General features: G+C 42.0%; 1 protein-coding gene and 1 long non-coding RNA gene across 4 annotated transcripts in view; one reads left to right on the plus strand and one right to left on the minus strand.

Annotated features, from left to right (window-relative positions):
• Positions 1-4,314: 4,314 nt before the first annotated feature.
• The window catches only part of lrrc4cb (leucine rich repeat containing 4C, genome duplicate b), a 76,853-nt gene continuing 62,125 nt past the window's right edge, over positions 4,315-19,042 (minus strand). For 2 of the 3 annotated variants that reach the window (XM_061762161.1, XM_061762163.1), the window contains one exon: positions 4,315-9,064. In XM_061762161.1, the coding sequence (XP_061618145.1) occupies positions 7,142-9,037 (1,896 nt within the window). In that variant the 5' untranslated portion in view covers positions 9,038-9,064 and the 3' untranslated portion in view covers positions 4,315-7,141. Of the gene's footprint in view, positions 9,065-10,495; positions 13,650-19,042 lie in introns of those variants that run through there. The other variant, XM_061762162.1, reaches the window with a different exon arrangement.
• LOC133471966 (uncharacterized) lies at positions 11,592-16,625 on the plus strand. Its single transcript, XR_009786513.1, has 3 exons — positions 11,592-11,721; positions 11,822-13,663; positions 13,791-16,625. It is a non-coding gene; the product is annotated as an uncharacterized LOC133471966 (long non-coding RNA).

A 19,042-nucleotide genomic window follows, 5' to 3' on the forward strand; every position in this document is an offset into this window, starting at 1 on the left:
AATTAGTGTTTTTATTTTCTAATTTTGATGCATTTATTTCACTTTTATCCAATGTGGTAGAGCTCCAGTGACGACAAAATAGCATCTGTCAGAACCTGTTAGAAGAGGGCTAAACCTATCTGTAGAATGATTAGAATTGCACCAAATCAGATGCAAAATAATAAGAACCACAGAAACTAAGGATAGCAGTTCCCATGAAAATTGTGTGTGGTTGCTGAGGGATGCCAATTTCAGAAATGAAAAGATGAAAATAGATCAGAGTATCTTCTTTTCCTTTCGGCTTGTCCCTTTAGGGGTCACCACAGCGCGTCATCCTTTTCCATGTAAGCCTATCTCCTGCATCCTCCTCTCGAACACTTACTGCCCTCATGTCTTCCCTCACGACATCCATCAACCTTCTCTTTGGTCTTCCTCTAGCTCTCTTGCCTGGCAGCTCCATCCTCACCATCCTTCGACCAATATACTCAGTATTTCTTCTCTGGATGTGTCCAAACCATCGAAGTCTGGTCTCTCTAACTTTGTCTCCAAAACATCGAACCATGGCTCTGACGAGCTCATTTCTAATTTTATCCAACCTGGTTACTCCGAGAGCGAACCTCAAAATCTTCCTTTCCGCCACCTCCAGCTCTGCTTCCTGTTGTCTCTTCAGTGCCACTGTCTTTAATCCGTACATCATGGCTGCCCTCACCACTGTTTTATAAACTTTGCCCTTCATCCTAGCAGAGACTCTTCTGTCACATAACACACCTGATACCTTCCTCCACCGGTTCCAACCTGCTTGGACCCGTTTCTTCACTTCCTGACCACACTCACCATTGCCCTGGACGGTTGACCCCAAGTATCTAAAGTCCTCCACCCTTGCTATATCGTCTCCCTGTAGCCTCACTCTTCCCCCACCACCCCACTCATTCATGCACATATATTCTGTTTTACTTCGGCTAATCTTCATTCCTCTGCTTTCCAGTGCATGCCTCCATCTTTCTAACTGTTCCTCCACCTGCTCCCTGCTTTCACTGCAGATCACAATGTCATCTGCAAACATCATGGTCCACAGGGATTCCAGTTTAAACTCATCTGTCAACCTATCCATCACCACTGCAAACAGGAAGGGGCTCAGGGCTGATCTCTGATGCAGTCCCACCTCCACCTTAAATTTGCCTGTCACACCTACAGCACACCTCACCACTGTTGTGCTGCCCTCGTACATGTCCTGTATTATTCTAACATACTTCTCTGTCACTCCAGACCTCTGCATGCAGTACCACAGTTCCTCTCTGGTACTCTGTCATAGGCTTTCTCTAGATCTACAAAGACACAATGTAGCTCCTTCTGACCTTCTCTGTACTTTTCCATCAACATCCTCAAGGCATATAATGCATCTGTGGTACTCTTTCTAGGCATGAAACCATACTGTTGCTCGCAAATACTCACTTGTGTCCTGACTCTAGCCTCCACTACTCTTTCCCATAACTTCATTGTGTGCCTCATCAACTTTATTTCTCTATAGTTCCCACAGCTATGCACATCACCCTTGTTCTTAAAAATGGGCACCAGCACACGTTTCCTCCTTTCCTCAGGCATCTTCTCACCCGCTAGAATTCTATTGAACAAGCTGGTCAAAAACTCCACAGCCACCTCTCCTAGATGCTTCCATACCTCCACAGGAATGTCATCAGGACCCACTGCCTTTCCATTTTTCGTCCTCTTTAATGCCTTTCTAAATTCCCCCTTACTAATTATTGCCACTTCCTGGTCCACCACACTTGCCTCTTCTACTCTCCCTTCTCTCTCATTTTCCTCATTCATCAACTCCTCAATGTATTCTTTACATCTATCTAGCACACTACTGGCACCAGTCAACATATTTCCTTAATCACCCTAACCTGCAGCACATCCTTCCCATCTCTGTCTGGCCAACCTGTATAGATCCTTTTCTCCTTCTTTAGTGTCCAACCTGCCATACATGTCATCATATGCCTCTTGTTTGCCACCTATACCTTTGCCCTATGTCACATCTCAATGTATTCCTTTCGCTTCTCCTCGGTCCTCTCGGTGTCCCACTTCTTCTTAGCTAACCTTTTTCCTGTACTGTGAGGTTCCACCACCAAGTCTCCTTCTCTCCTTTCCTCCCAGAAGAAACACCAAGTACTCTCCTGCCTGCCTCTCTGCTCACCTTGGCTGTAGTGGTCCAGTCTTCTGGAAGCTCCTCCTGTCCACCGAGAGCCTGTCTCACCTCTTCCCGAAAAGCTGCACAACACTCGTCCTGTCTCAGCTTCCACCACATGGTTCTCTGATGTGCCTTTGTCTTCTTAATCTTCCTCCCCACCACCGCAGTCATTTTACACACCACCATCCTATGCTGTCTAGCCACACTCTCCCCTACCACTACCTTACAGTCAGTAACCTCCTTCAGATTACATCGTCTGCACAAGATGTAATCCACCTGCATGCTTCTACCTCCGCTCTTGTAGGTCACCCTATGTTCCTGCCTCTTTTGGAAAAAAGTGTTCACTACAGCCATTTGCATCCTTTTTGCAAAGTCTACCACCACCTGTCCTTCCAAATTCCTTTCCTGGATGCTGTACTTACCCATTACTTCTTCATCACCCCTATTTCCTTCACCAACATGTCCATTACAATCTGCACCAATCACGACTCTCTCTCTGTCTGAGATGCTCAGAACTACTTCGTTTTGCTCCTTCTAGAATTTCTCTTTCTCCTCTAGGTCACATCCTACCTGTGGGGCATAGCCACAAATCACAGTATACATAACACCCTCAAGTTCAAGTTTCAGCCTCATCACTCGATCTGATACTCTTTTCAACTCCAAGACATTCTTAGCCAACTCTTCTTTTAAAATTACCCCGACTCCATTTCTCTTCCCATCTACACCATGGTTAAATAATTTAAACCCTGCCCCTAAACCTCTAGCCTTACTGCCTTTGCACCTGGTCTCCTGGACACACAATATATCAACCTTTCTCCTAATCATCATGTCAACCAACTCCTGAGATTTTCCTGTCATAGTCCCAACATTCAAAGTCCCCACATTCAGTTCTAGGCTCTGTGATTTCCTCTTCTCTTTCGGCCTAAGAACCCCCTTTCCACCTCTTCTTTGTCTTTGACCAACATTATTTCTAATTTCCACCGGTGCCCTGCAGGTTGACGGCGCCGGTGGTGGACGTTCTTAACCCGGGCCACGACCGATCTCGTATAGAATTCTTTGGATGAAGCTCATATTTGTTTGGCAAAGTTTTAAGCCGGATGCCCTTCCCGACGCAACCCTCTGCATTTATCCGGGCTAGTGACCGGCCTACAGTTTGCACTGGCCCCCCATAGGGCTGCATTAAATTAATCAGAGTATAATTAGAGTTATCTCCATCCTTGGCACTGTTCCAGCATGGGGATGACATCAGAGCCATCTGATCAGATGATTAAAAACCATTAGTTAGGCTTATTTTACAAGCGTAACAGTCCAAACGGAGCAACACATTTTTAAAATTGATTGAGTTGAAATCTGATGAGGGAAGGTACTTCTTGGTCCCATAATTACAGGTTAGAAACAAGATCAATCATTTTGTGATACTTGATATTAATAATTCATGCAATTTTAAAATCTTGAGTGAGATTGTGTGTAGGTCTAAAACAGGTCATGATTGTATAACAACCAGTATAGATTTAACGTCAGGAGAAAGGACTTTCCAATATCTTGCTTCATAAACAATTGAAAGTCATTTTTCCAACATCAGCCATGCACGCACTGACCTCGTCACTGGGCTTCTTTCTGTTAGAGTCCACTCCTCTTATTCACACCTGTATTGATGTCTTGTTGATTGTAGCCTGCATTGCTGTCACTGGAGGAAACTAGAAAATTAACTATACAAATGTTCTTTTCTGTGCAATACTGTGTATGTAGTGCTGTATTTATTTTTACTCCAGCAATGTTGTTTAAGGTTATCTTAGCAGTATTTATGAGCAAATGGAATTTTGTCTATTTTGCATCCAGCTGTGATTTGCTAGGTACTGTAGATGCAAATGACGCTTTCCAAGGTAGAGATTCATAGAAGATAAAACAATGTGTCTACCATTATGTGACAGGAGAAATTACACTTTATTTGCCTTGCAGCAAAAGATCTACTTGATATAATTGTGAAAGCTATAGTACATCTCTTCAAAGTGTATTCCTCTAAATTATGTAGTCTGCATGCTAGAAGATTTTTTCTTGCTTGAATATTTATACCCATGTATTCATCACAAAATGGAATAAAGAGAACAAAATACTGACAACATCATGACGATATGCTCCATGAAAGCTATTAGGAAAAAAAAAGCATTTTATTCATATTCATGTACAGAAAGAACTACAATCTCAGGTATCAATAAGTGGACTTCATCCGCAGAGAAATTAGCTGGACTTGTACAAGCACAGTCTCTTGCTGTTCTTTATTTCTTGTTTTTCTTCTGCATTTTTTTAAACAATTGAAGCACATGTAAAATTATTAGCTTAATATTTTTTTTGCAATGTTTTTGGAACTGTTTTATTTTTTTATTTTTTTTATTTTTGTAGAAATTTAACCATTTGATGGTTGTTCTCTCCAAAAAATAAGAGAGAATATTCCTACAGACAGTAACCATCCCCATACATACACCATTGGCAGAATAACTCACAAGAATTGTGTGACCTTGGCTTGGGTTTTGCACAAAAATCAAGTTCACTCTGCTGGTATTTCATTTCCAACATTCTACACATCTTTCTCAGTCTTGTCCCCAAACAGCCCCTCACATTGGGACAGTTTCCTCATGTACATAAAACTACCAATGCAGAAAAAAAATTCAATCAATCTGGTAAAAAAAAAAAAAAAAAAACATCTCAACCCTCATTCCGAAATATATATACGTATATAAAATCCCAACTGTTTTAATTATAGCCAGCATCAACACTGAATCAATAACTCACCAAAAGCATTAAAAAGAAACTGAGGGCACCAAAACAGAAAAGAGTAGAAAAGGGAAAGAATGGTTCACACAAGTGAATGTTACTATTGATGCCCACATCATTCATAACACCACCAGAAAGGCCGACATTTTCAAATCCATTTCTCCAGTGTGCACCCACACATTGGTCTTCTCATATATACTTTGCTTCCATCAAATTTGTAATTGAGAACTAATGAAAAAAAATGTGGGTGACTAACTGATCAGACACAGATGCGTCTGTGAGTGATGGGCCTTTATTATATTCCTCCTCCACGGTTGCAGCCCTTACTGAATTTAAACTCAATGAAGGAAGGAGCATTGTAAACATAAACTGGTCACATTTTCAAATCATGCACCAATGTATTTCATTTAAAAACATGAGGCTGCAGTGCTCTGCAATGATGATGTCATATGTTGCTCTAATTCGATTACTCCATCTGTAAATGACAATTACAATTTTTCAACTTTATAAATAATCACTGCCATCTGTGTAATCTTCACTGGGAAATCAAAATAAGCTTGTTGAACAGACGAGCAGTCATATCTACCACATCTTACTTTCTGCACAAGGTCACTGTTTCCATGGAGACAGTCTGATGGCTAGTTTTGCCTCCTTATGCCTTATAAATTTTTTATTCCGCTTCCTTCATATCTTCCATATTTCAGTTTGAAGACCCCTCATGACCGTTGTGGATCTCTCCTTCCTCCACACACCTACTGTTCTTCCTTTTAGCTATCCGAAAGACTGAATGAAAAAAAAAAAGCTGACTACAGAGACAATGTTCTGATGGTCTATAAATGATGCAGCATCAAAGTGTATCCTTTTTTTTTTTTTTTTCATCTGACAACGATGACACCGAGCAGGGTTTGGTTCCATAAAGTTCTCGACCCCTGATAGATGCTTGGTATATGGATGATGAAAAAGTCTTAACGCTGTTGGGTTATCAGTTTTCCGCTGTTGGTCTGCAAATGAACTGCTGATTCAGTTTAATGAGACATAACCCAGCTCCCCTTTTTTTGTGCCAGGTCCCTCGCCGCTTCACTGAGTCCGTTAGCCCTGTCTGGATTGGTCTGACAAGGTCACACTACATTACAAAGCTGCCTCATTTGCCTCTTTATCTGTACCAACAGATGGACGATCAGCACATGAGCTCGTGTGACCCAAGGGTGATGGCGAGGTAACGTGACACTGCATGGACATACATCATAACTGGGTTAAAAAGGAGGCTACTGACTTCAGCCTTATGCTCCCCTTCATTTTCTCAAGCAATATTCTGCCATCGTGCGGCACATGCCGACGGCTAACGCGAGACAAATGAGACATGGCAAGGGGTGGGGAACGTCCCTGAATTAAGCAGCAGTGACAATCAAAGGACAAGCATGAGGACACTGACAAAAGGAGAAGGAGAGAGAGGAGACAGGAGGCTTGATAGACATGAGAAAATGAACAGGAGAAAATAATTAAGAAAGAACTAAAGTGTAAATAATAATAGGTAAATGGCGGCGTTACTCATCTTAATTACAATGAATGATATATGGCTGCTTTAAGGAGCCACAGGGAGAAATGCACATACTAATTTGAATGCTTTCGTACTCAGACACTCAGGCTTCCCTATGATAACATCAAGAGCTTTTCCATCAAAAGATTCTCCTGAAAGGCAGCTAGAACCGCATGATTAGGAAAATTAACTCATCTTACTGTATGCTGGGAATCATATCGACAGCTGCCTCAATGTGGACTCATACTGAACAACCATCAAATGAATGCTTATAAACCCTAAAATAATGCCAGCTTCGACCAAACACTTAATTCAATGACCTTGTATTCATTTCAGTATTAGACATTCCATATTCACATTTGCCAAACCATTCTTTTCCTTGTGCAATATTACAGAGAGAGGGAGTGAGAGAGGAAAAAGAGAAAGCAAAACAAGCTAAAAAGCTATCACAATTAGTGTTTGTCATTTAGTCACAAGACATACTTTTTAAATAAATAATCTTTGTTTTTGTAAAGACACTTAATAAAGTAGCTTTTGTGGTTCCTTTGCCAAATGTTGATTTAGCGCCGTCATTGACATTAACTGTGTTAATGTAATATTGCAGTATTCCATCTTCTTTGTGGTGTCCATTGTACTCCTAAAACTGTTCCAGTTGAATTTTAGGCTCAGATTTGGGTCTCTTGTACATTGTCTTTTGAACAGGCTTGAATCAGTAAATGTTCCTGTGTGGTAGAGCTGTGTATGGTACTGAGCATAGAGGGATGATGATAAGTGCTCTTGTAGCTGTTGTAGTGGTTGTAGTGCTCCAGTGGGGGCAGCGATAGGTGTCTGTCAATAGCAGCAACACCTGCAAGCTCTTCTTCAACGGTAATGACTTCCATAGAGGAGGCTGGGCCATCAGGATCCTGTTGGTTATGCTGCTTCCTCATTTTGTAGAAAATAACAAGTAGAACAGCAGCCATAAGTGTGATGGCCACAAAGCAGCCAATGATAATCTTGGTGGTTTTCATCACCTCATCCAGGCCGTTGAGGGCTCCCTCACCGTCCAAATCAAGAACCGGAATGGTGTAAGTCCTCTCTGTGGTCCTCGTTGAAACCGGAGTCGTTTTTGTCGTCGAGGATGACACCCAACCGAATGGGGGGAGTGGCGTGTGGCTGTCATCACCTGGGGTCTCAGTGGTCTCCACTGTGACTGTTGTAAAATAGGTCACCCCGCTGTTTTCCACAGATGTGACATTGAGTACAGCCGAGGCGGAGATGTTGCCCGCTGTGTTGCTGACCATACAGGTGTACGTCCCAGTGTCTTGCATTGTGACGCTGGTAAAGTTAAGTGTCCCATCATTGAGTACAGACAGTCGCACTTTATAAGCCCCGTGTGTCACCAGGGAGCCATTTGGTGTGAGCCAGCTGATTGATGTCAAGGAGCTTGTCCGACATTTGAGCTCTGCACCCATGCCCTCTGTCACGTTTAAGTCAGAGGGTGGCTCCACTATGACAGGAACGTCACACTGAAAGTAGCTATGGTCCAATTCCCCAATGTAGCGACCTTTAAAGAGTGTCGGAGTATGGCAACGGGCGCAGCAACTCGTATTGGCGGGTACAGACTCCTTTAGCCACCAACTGAGCCACAGGATATCACAGTTGCAATTCCAAGGATTGTGATGAAGGTGGACTCGTTCCATCCGATGAAGAGGTGTGAAAAGGTCATGCGGAAGAAAGGTAAGGTTGTTGTGAGCAAGGTTAAGCTCCACTAATGACTGCAAGTCATCAAAGGAATTCCTCTCAATTGTTTGGATGTGGGCATGCATCATCCACAGCTTCTGGATGTTCACTAATCCCGTAAATGAACTAGGCTTGACAATGGAAAGCTGATTTCCAGACATTTCCAGTTCTTCCAGTCTTACCAGTGGTAAGATGTTAGGGATCTCCTTGAGGTTGCACATTCCCAAATTCAAATAGCGCAGATTGCTCAAGTCCTTGAAGGCTCCATCGGAAATATAGGAGAGACGTTTCAGCTCACCTAGGTCCAACCTTCGAAGCGAGGGGACTCGGTTGAAGGCATAGGATGGTATACTTTCAATAGGGTTGTTCCGAAGCCACAATTCCTTTAGCTTGGACAAATACTCAAATGCTCCATTGGGGATTGTCGTAAGTCGATTATCAAAGAGCTCCAAGGTGTTTAGGCTAGCGAGTCCGTTAAAGGCGCCTATTTCGATGCTGCGAATATGATTCTTGCTCAGCTGCAGAATCTCCAGGTGGCGCAGGTGTTTGAAACTGTCCACTTTGATAACCTGTATGAGGTTGTCCTGGAGGTTTAAGTAACGGGTGTTGGTCGAGATACCATCTGGCACGTCCCGTAGACTGCGACGGGTGCATATGACCTTGCTGAACTGGTTACTGCAAGAGCAGACAGAAGGACAGGTCTGTGCTCGAACTAGCCCGGCCACCACCAAGATCTGAAGGGCCAAGAGCAGCACAAAGAGGGGGTTGGACAGCGCCCCCTTTAGCCTACGACTTCTCATTGTCTGGCGCTGGAGGGAGGAGATCATTTTGTTCAGCATTCATAGTTCATCTGCTGTTTGAGTTTTCTGCAAACACAAAAAGAAAAAAAAAAGAACTTAGTGAGAAGCACAAATCGGCTTTTGGAAGAGTTAGAAAAAGTTGTTGCATGGATATTTGGGCTTGCACTGCTGTGGAGGAGCTTTAGCACAGGCATGGCGGATTGACCTTCATTTCCCTCACAAGAGTAATTGAGCATAAATATTTATCTAGTTGTAAAGGACCTATACACATAGCATGATGCACCTGCTCAAGTAGCACATTACTTTTTTTGCATCCTGGAGCATGGGTGTCATGCTTGTGTTCTCCTCTGTAGATAATGGTAACATAATTTCTCCATACATCAAGAAAATTATGAATGAATTGTGGCATGACAAAATACAAATTATGCAAAAACTTCATTGGCTACCACTTCATGCTCATAAAGATCCAGTAAAAGAACTGGAAGCTAAATACAAAACTAATGCTTTTAATTATTATAATTTAAAGGGGACATATTTTGCCAAATCAACTTTTTCTAGCATTTGGGATGTAATATTGTCTCTATGGTTCCTCAGTAAATGTGAAATATGAATTAAAATCATCCACGCATTACTGAGTTACATATGTTTTTTTGCTGAGAAGCCTGAAATCAGGTCATTCGAATATCTTGAGCTCATCTACGTCACTAGCCTAGATCTCTGCTTTTAAGTTTGCATTGCACTGCACTGTATCGTAGTGATGTCTAATATTTCTAATGGAAACATTTATTTTAATAAGAAGGAAAACTATTAAACACACTATTACGTTTAATTGTTGTTTGAAAATTACTTCCAATCATTTTATTTTTTAGACATATTTTTTTATTTTAGAAAAGAAGGTGCGACCCATTGCATTTATCATGTAATAAAATCTGTTGCCTACCTGGAATTTGTCTGGCATTTGGCAGTAGCAATAACCTATTTATATTTAATTACAGTCCAATTTATCACGACACCAACAATCAAAGAGTGAATCTTGGGTGAAGAAGCAGCAAACACTGTGACATAAACACAGTAACTTTACTATCATCTCCCTACTTCTTTAGATTGCATTCGATTGCGTAAATTTATCCAGGGTGTCAGTGTTTAGGAATTTGTTTGCTTGCCGAGCACCAGAAATAGACCAAGACATTTAGATAACATATTACGTACAACATCCTGCACCTACTATGTAACTCATACAGCATGATTGATGTGTTATCACGCCTTATTGTGTAGTGTCCTCCAAGCAACCTACCGGTACGCATGTATCGACACACAACTCAGTATACCACGCACCTCACACACAATATGCCGAGCAGATACAGTAAAATAGGTCACGGGCCATCATTACAACCACCAATTTTTTAGAATCCAATCGTGTTTTCGGTTTTAGTGTTGTTGTGTTTTTCTACCCCGCATCCTAACTTGTCTGTTAATCCTCTCCTTCCATCAACTCACAGAAAAGTGCTATAGAAGAGTAGTATAGAAGAGAGTAGCTTGTTTTCTCCCCAGCTAGGCTGCCATGCTACTGCAGCATTGGGAGGTTGCAGAGGGACAAGTGTTGGAGAGAGTGGGATGGAATGAGGCCTCCCACTGACAAGGGCTCATTTTATCTGCCTGGAATCACAAACACTCTGCACGACCACCTAAACAGAGTAATTGTTAAACATAGCAAACACACAACAAGAATGATTTGTCAATGAAATGTCGCTGGTTCCATTTTACTGCAATGTTTATGTGAAAAGTGTGAATTAAGTGATGATTGTTTTGTTCCCAGGCAGCAATTACACAGTAGACTTGGACATATGCCCTTTTCCTATATATATTTTTTCTATCTGCTTGGAGTGTAACAGGGCAATCACTTTGCACATAAAGAGAATAGGGGAAAAAAAACAAATAGATCCAATCCAACATTTTCTCATAATTGAATCTAGACAGCTCAAAATCTATTTAGAGCCTCTGAAAGTAGTTTGCCATTCACATCTAAAATCCCAGGCTCAACATAAACATACACCGAAATTTATTTTTTAGCTTGTGTGCCAGCAGCCACTGGCATTATGGCTGATGTTACTGAGATTTATAGATTCATTTCAAGCCTGACACAAAAGTGTTGTAGTTGCCCTGTTCAACGTTGACAAAAGTAAAAATACTGATGTCCATAAACAAAAACCAACAGTAAATGTTTCATCGTGTAGCTTGTTGTTTGGCAATGTGTTGTGGGTGCGTGAACAATTTTTTTCTCCCAAACTATGGAAATAAGTGTAGACTAGTATAATATAGTATTGTAGTATACACCATGTTATGAGTTTAAGAGTTAAGTCACTTTCCTTGTTAGCAAAAAAAAATACTTTTAATACTAGTTAGACTTTTCAATGATGAAAGAAAGAAAAGCTAATGACTATTTGCCTCATTCTGACTTGGTACCTCTGCCAATGATGTAATGCTATGATCACTGAAGTTTTATACATTTGTTGCAAAGACACTGCAATTTTGTTTAAAAGTGGTTCTGTCATGAGCTGTGCCCTGAAGCTCTTTTGTTGGAGCTTGGGTGGCGCTGTGCGCCCCTCTCGCCCTCTCTCCCTCCCTTCCTCTCTCTTTTCCAAGTAATCAGCACCACCTCTCAGCAATCAGCCTTCATCACCACCTGCATACAAGCCTGCCAGATCCAAGACTCCACTGCCAGAGTATTAATGTTCTCCTGTGCTACTACGGCTCTCAAACCTGCACGTAAGCTACGGCAGTCTTTGCTATACCTCTGACCTCCGTGTTCTTCCATGTCCTCAGTACCCTTCGGTGTTCCCCGCCATGCTGAACTCCTCCGCCAAGCTATCCACCTGCTCACGCCACCGCCTGCTGCGCTTTCCCTGTTCCGACGACCTGCCAATACGCCCCAGGGATCCACCTTGATATCCTCTTCAATAAACCTTTCACCGCAACCCTCTCAGCCTGTGTTTGCTTCTGGGTCCAGTTAAAACCTTAACGTGTTCAGAATACTCTGGCCACCATGGACTCAGGAACCCCGGAGGTGCTCAAGCACTCACCCTCCAAGCCGCCCACATAGGTAAACAGGATAAAATTATTCAAGAGATCATGGAATGTTACACTCCCTCACGCAGCAAGTTTCCCTCCTTTCCTCAAGAATGCAGTCCGACCGCCCTCCCGTAAGTCCTCCTTCCGAGCCCGCACCCGGCAAGCCATCCCACTTCCCATACAAAGAGCCTCACGTTCCTCCGCCCGAACCCTACTCAGGGGACTTAGGAGCTTGCAACCAATTCCTCCTAAATTGCTCTCTGGTCTTCAACTTATAACTGTTAAGCTATCCCACCGAACAATCCAAAGTTGGTTTCGTCACCAACCTTTTACGCTGCAAAGCAGCTAAGTGGGCAACCGTGCTATGGCATAACTCTTCCCCTGTACTCACGTCATTCCACTCCTTTTTCGCCAAATTAAAGAAGGTTTTCGATCACCCCATCCAGGGCAGAGAAGCCATCCGCCGTCTCCTTACACTCACTCTGGGCGCTAGTTCCGCTGCCACATATTCTGCGGAATTCAGAATACTTGCGGGTGAATGCGAATGCGGGTACATGAGAAATATCATGATCTCTCCCCAGTTTTCAGCAAAGACCTGGCCATTTCGTTAACTTCCCCACTCCCACCAACCGCAAAGAACTACGTTTCCTTGGATTTGCCAACTTCTACCATCACTTCATCCGAAATTACAGTAAAGTTGCAATCCCTCTCACTAGCCTTACATCCACCAGCTCTACGTTTCAATGGACCCTGGCAGGATCCCAAGCCTTCGACCAACTCAAGACACTTTTCACCAGTGCTCCCATCCTCCGACATCCCGACCCCTCCCTCCAGTTCGTGGTGGAGGTTGACAGGGGTGTTCTCTCACAGCGGGACCCCTCTCCCCAAAAACTTTATGCCTGTGCTTTCTTTTCCTGTCGCCTATCTTCCGCCGAACGGAACTACGACGTTGGCAACCGAGAGCTATTGGCCATCATCTGGGTATTAGAAGAGTGGAGGCACTGGCTGGAGGGGACTGAATTACCGTTCATTATTTGAACTGATCACAAGAATCTTGCCTACCACTGTTCTGCCGAATATCTTAACCCCCGACAAGCTCGCTGGGCCCTTTTCTTGAGCCGATTTAATTTCAGCCTCTCCTTCCGACCTGGATCCCGCAACAGCAAACCTGATGCCCTGTCTCGCATATACTCACCCCTTTCCAACCCTGCAGAACACAAAACTATCCTCCCCTCCTCCTGCTTCGTTGGGGCAGCCGCAGATTGTCAAACACACTCAAGAGACTCACCCTGATCCCAAGACCGGACCTCTGAACAGACTATTCGTACCCGATTCCGCACGCTCTGATGGCCTTCAGTGGGCCCACAACTCCAAGCTCACCTGTCATCCCGGCATCACCCGCACCATCAATTTCATCCAGAAACATTTCTGGTGGCCCAGCCTGTTCAAAGACACCCGGGAATTCGTCCAAGCCTGCTCCGTCTGTGCCCGACGGAAGACTTCACACCAGCCCCCAGCTGGTCTGCTTACCTTTGCCGAGCCGCCCTTGGTCCCACGTCGCCTTGGACTTCGTTACCGGCCTACCCCCTTCTGAAGGTAACACTATCATTTTCACTGTTGTCGATCGATTTTCTAAGTTCGTCCATTACATTCCCCTCCCCAAGCTACCCACTGCCTTTGAAACTGCTAACCTCATTGTCCAACATGTCTTTAAACTCCACAGAATCCCCATCGATATCGTCTCTGACCGAGGTCCTCAGTTCTCCTCCCTTGTCTGGTAGGAATTCTGTAAAGCGGTGGGCACAGCAGCCAGCTTGTCTCCAGGATACCATCCACAGACCAACGGCCAGGCGGAGTGGCCCTTTAATCGGCCCTTCGCTGCATTGCCGCACGCGACCCCTCCTCCTGAAGCTCATTCCTCCCGTGGATTGAGTACACCCACAACTCCCTCACCAGCTCCGCTACCGGTATGTCACCGTTCATGGCTTGCTATGGCTTCCAACCTCCATTATTTAGGGAACAAGAGCAGGCGGTGGCGGTTTCTACGGTAAAGGATCACCTCACAAGGGTCCAGGAAGTGTGGAAAGACGTCTGGACGGCCTTAACTCGGTCCGCAGAACAAACGGTTCACGGACCTTCTTCGCTCTCCTACGCCTGAGTACAAGGTGTGTCAGTCCGTTTGGCTTTGCTCCCATGACCTCCTACTCCAGGCAGAATCCCCCAAACTCACTCCACGCTTCATTGGTCCATTCCCTATGACGAAAAACATCAATCCCACGTCTGTTCAACTGAAACTTCCGCAATCTCTAAAAATTCACCCTACATTCCATGTGTCACTACTCAAGCCTGTCTCCACATTTATGCTCTTACAAGCAATAGCTAAGTGGGATCCCAAGGCTACTATCTTTTCTGACTCCGGTCACTTTTGTAGTACAATATTTATGGATGTGCCAACAACAAAAGGAGATGAGTTTTGAGAGTTGATAATCAATATTATGCCAAAGTCTGGCAAGGCCCTGAATTAAAAAGGTAACAAAAAATCTGAGAGCAAAGTTAATATATTAGTATAAGTTGAACCATTTTAGTTAGTTTTTAATTCTCAATGTTTTCTGTTCTGCTTGACACAGTACTGTACAGCATTTTAAATGTCTCTCGATGAAAAGAAACATAACCTGGATACCTAATCATTTTACAATACATTCAGGAACATGGTTGCCTCCTCTGCCTTTAAAAGCAAATCTTTGGAAGTTTACAAAAAACATTTTTGACTAGATTTTGCTTTGTAATTTCAGATCTTCTAGTAAATAACCTACATTTGAGGTAAATTAGTCAAATATTGTGAAGGACCCATTTAAATTGTGGCCTGTAGTTAGTGAAGGTATTATTAGTCAGAGAGGCATTTGCAGCAGAAGTCAGTGTTAAATCACTGAAATGATATGAAATGTGACGCATGTCTCCTCATGGCACCATTTAGAGACCTCCCGCCGAGCTGAATGCAAATTAGCTTATTCATTTAACACATTATGGATTCATTCCATTCATATACATTCAATGCCTATGTTGTCTGAATTTTGGTTGGAAATGGTTTTGGACCGTAAGCCTTAGCTTTAAAGTGTCAATATGACGTAGGCCTGATGCCCTCAATTGTACAAAATAATAGGTTTATGGTTTCCAGTGAAACAATGGCATACTTTACACTCCGAATAGGCCAATGTCATGGATTCCAAACCATTTATCATGTGCATGGGCTCAGGGGGCTGGGGAAAATGCCTCTGCTAATTTATGAGGTAGAATGTTACAATTGTTCTGATAAATGACAGTTAGCGAACAAGCTTGTTTGCAGAGAGAGAAAAGGAAACAGATGTCTTTTCATGGTGAACTATCCACAATGAGTGTTTACAGTTGATCTTCTGACCTCAGTTTTACCTCTGTTATCCCTTAAAGGCAAATGCTTTCCCAGATGGTACGATCATATCATTGAAAATGATCACAGTTCATTTTCTCCTCCGTGTGACTATGTGACAGAAGATATTAAATTAAATCAGGCTGCCATCTGGAATTATGGTCAAACTGACAATTTCTACAATGACAAAAAAAAAAAAAAAAAAAACACGACTACTAATTTGCTACCAGTCACTGTACTATATATTAAGGCAAAGTGTAAAATAAATTGAAGTGGCATTTGACCAATGCACTGATCAAATTGACCTATTTCAGCCTGTTTCTTCGAGATTGACTGAAATAGTTTTGGAATTGCCATGACACACACTCTTAATAGGCACAGATTTGTGCTTAATTCATGTGTTTGATGCACAAATCTGTGATTTACCAATATGGTCGTACTTCGTTTTGTTCGTACTCTTAGAACATCCTCAGACAGTGCGTAAGCACAAAAAATGAAGGATCAGCGTTTGAAAAAAATGTCAAATACACATCTTTTACCCAGGATGCACAATGTATTGATAGTACAGTCATTCATAAAACTAATAATAATTGTAATGATAATAACTTATATCGGGAATTTGCTAATGAGTTCACTAGTGTCCTAAAAGTGAAAAGGACACATCATTACTTTTACCTTTGTTCCGTTCAAGTGCTTGTAAGTGCTGTGTGTACGTGTATCCGCCGCTGTCTGTGTTTTTGCATTTGTCACGTAACGAGCAGATTGCGCAAGTTCATGCTTTGATTGAGCACGCGCAAAAGCCATCAAACTGCTCGCATTAATCCAAGGCCCCAGAGTTTTCATATCGATCACATACACATGCATGCTACAAATCTGTTTCTGAACATTTCCCGTAATGTACAGTTGACAAACGACCGTCAAAACGATCAGAGGCACACATGCTCATTCCATAACTCTGAATGGCATGGATTATATATTTTCTTTTGCTTAATGTCATGAATTTTATCAACTACAAATGCCTTTTTGTTGTGCTATATTTATCCCTTACTATCTATTTTAACTTGTGTACTGTTTTTTCATTCTTGGCTCTTATTCTATTTTTTCTCTCTCAGTGTTTTGTGTGCAGCATTCTCTAATTTAACTCTGGAATTAATTAAAAATGATTAACATCAATATTATATGTTGCGAGTTTCTGTGTTTAGCAAGTTTTCCAATGATTACAAAGCTTTTGAAAATAGTCTAAACTTTTAAAAAGTTATGAACGTTTTGGGGCCATGTCTCACAACTTTCAACCTTCGCGCATTTATTGGGAAAAAGGGGCAGGTTTTATGCAAATTAGAGCGGCGTGAGCACCAAACTGTCATTATTACAAAGAAAATTGGCCAGTGTCATGAATCTGGCAGTGATTTTGTGTATATGCTCAACCAATGCGCAGTCAGAAGATTTCTACACATTCATGAGTGAATGACGCCCATTGTTCTTTAAGTGTATGAAAATAAAAGGTTCTTGAAAGATTAATTTAAATATTTTAACATTGTTTGGGCACAGTAAAGGTTAGTGCACACTGGTTGGTGTATTTTTTTTAAATTATTAATGAATGCGTGCAAGCTTGATCATGACCTCAAAAATGTGGGTTATTTACTAATTATAGAACACAGCTATTTAGTTCTATTAATGTTTCAGGAGTACAGAAACATGCACATTTTAATGCATCCAATATAAGTGATGTGGTAAAAATGTGGCTGTACAAAGATAATAACGCACAGTTTTGTTTAACACTGTCGGAGAGACATTATTTTAACATGTATTTTTGTGGTTTTAGTTTCTAAAATTGCATTGCATCTCACTGACCTGTAATCCTTTGGTTAGATGATATTGACCTTTATTAATGCGGTATTTTCTCTAGATCTCAATACGGAATGTGCCAACATTTGATGGATGTTGGGGAGCGTTGGTATCTTTTATCAATACAGGGAAAGAGGGAACGTAATTGAACTGTTTAGTGACACCCATCAAGTGATAATTCTATTCCTAATCAGATATTACCTTATGCTGCCTCCATTATGATAATTGCATGGGCTAAATAATTGTTCTGGGACTTTCATGTTGGGATGCACTCTGCCGCGGCATTGCATGCTCTCTGCAGAGGGATTAAGACAGGATCCCCGCCTGGTTGAAGATAAGGGCACACTTTGTATTCATGTCACTTGTTTAGCCCACCTCTTCGAATGTAGGTGTACACAAGGCATCATGGCAGCGGAGAAAGTCTTGGTAAGTGGTCAAACAAACATGGATTTACAGGCTCACTGCACTTACTCGCTTTGGGGATGAAGGAAAATAATCTAGCACATTCCCTTCTTGCTATGGTGCATCAAAATGGGTGGGAACCTAAGTTTGGGTGAGTGTGCAGGTCTGTCGGAGTACACGAGCCCTCATGAGCTGCCATTCTACAAGTGTTAACCAGATAACTCCTTTCATTAATTATTTAACGTGAATTTACCATGACTGAGATGCCATTAAGAAAATCTGGATGATATACGTAGCACAACATTGACTCTACAGTAGCATAGCAATTAATTGCTAGGTATTTGACCAAGGTTCACAACTTGATCTTTTATGTAATTTGCTCCATTCATGCTCTGAAGCTATTGTTTTAAAAGGTTTTACTACATATATTGGCACACTTTAAAAAAAGCTATATAATTGCACATATGTACTTGATTAAAATACATTTACTTCCATTATCTTTTATTAACACAAAATGGTGCGGCATTTTCCAATAAATGTTTCGCAGCATTGCAAAAAGCCAACAGTACTGTTTAAATTTTGTGTATTCCATTCTCATTAGGAATAGTCAATGACTAACTATGATGTTACAGTTTTGGATCGCGTAAAATACAGCATTCTGTTAGTAGGCCTACACATAATTGGCTGTTTGGTCGGCGCTGCATTTCTGCATTTCTCTTTTTTCGTTCTGTCTCCATTACTTTATTTAATCATGAATTATTAAATTGTATTAATTGATTCAGAATCGTTTAAATCTGCATGTAAATAAGAATGGATTATTTCTTCCCCACCTAGGGGGATGCATGTTTAAGTTACCAAATATGGTTCTTTGCCTTAAAATGCTATTACTACTCCTGCTACTACTACTGCGAATATTACTCCTACTGATACAGTAAATGTGACAGTATACCCATGAAGCTTCAATGGACGGTCTTGGCCGAGCGCCTCTCCATGCAAACTGCCGAGGGCTCGCACTGCTCAGTCACAGCTATTCTTGTCAAGCTATTCTAGTTTGTAAATTGACTGAATGGAAGAGGATGCTCTCTGGGGTGTTGGTGTGCACATTGGGGTGAAAGAATACTGACAAACGATGTTACTATATAGCATGTGCTTCAGTCTTTTGCACTTGTCATTTTGCTGCCGACACACTTGGAATGATGATAATATTCAGCGGTACCTTAAAGTATGGCCGCAGTCTTTTCTGTGAAGGTGGTCAAAGTCCATTTGGTTGTCTTTTGGAATTATCCAAACTGTCGTCATTAAACCTATATTTACTGTAAAGACAA

The sequence above is a fragment of the Phyllopteryx taeniolatus genome, chromosome 2 (assembly GCF_024500385.1).
Source record: "Phyllopteryx taeniolatus isolate TA_2022b chromosome 2, UOR_Ptae_1.2, whole genome shotgun sequence".
Taxonomy (NCBI): Eukaryota; Metazoa; Chordata; class Actinopteri; order Syngnathiformes; family Syngnathidae; genus Phyllopteryx; species Phyllopteryx taeniolatus.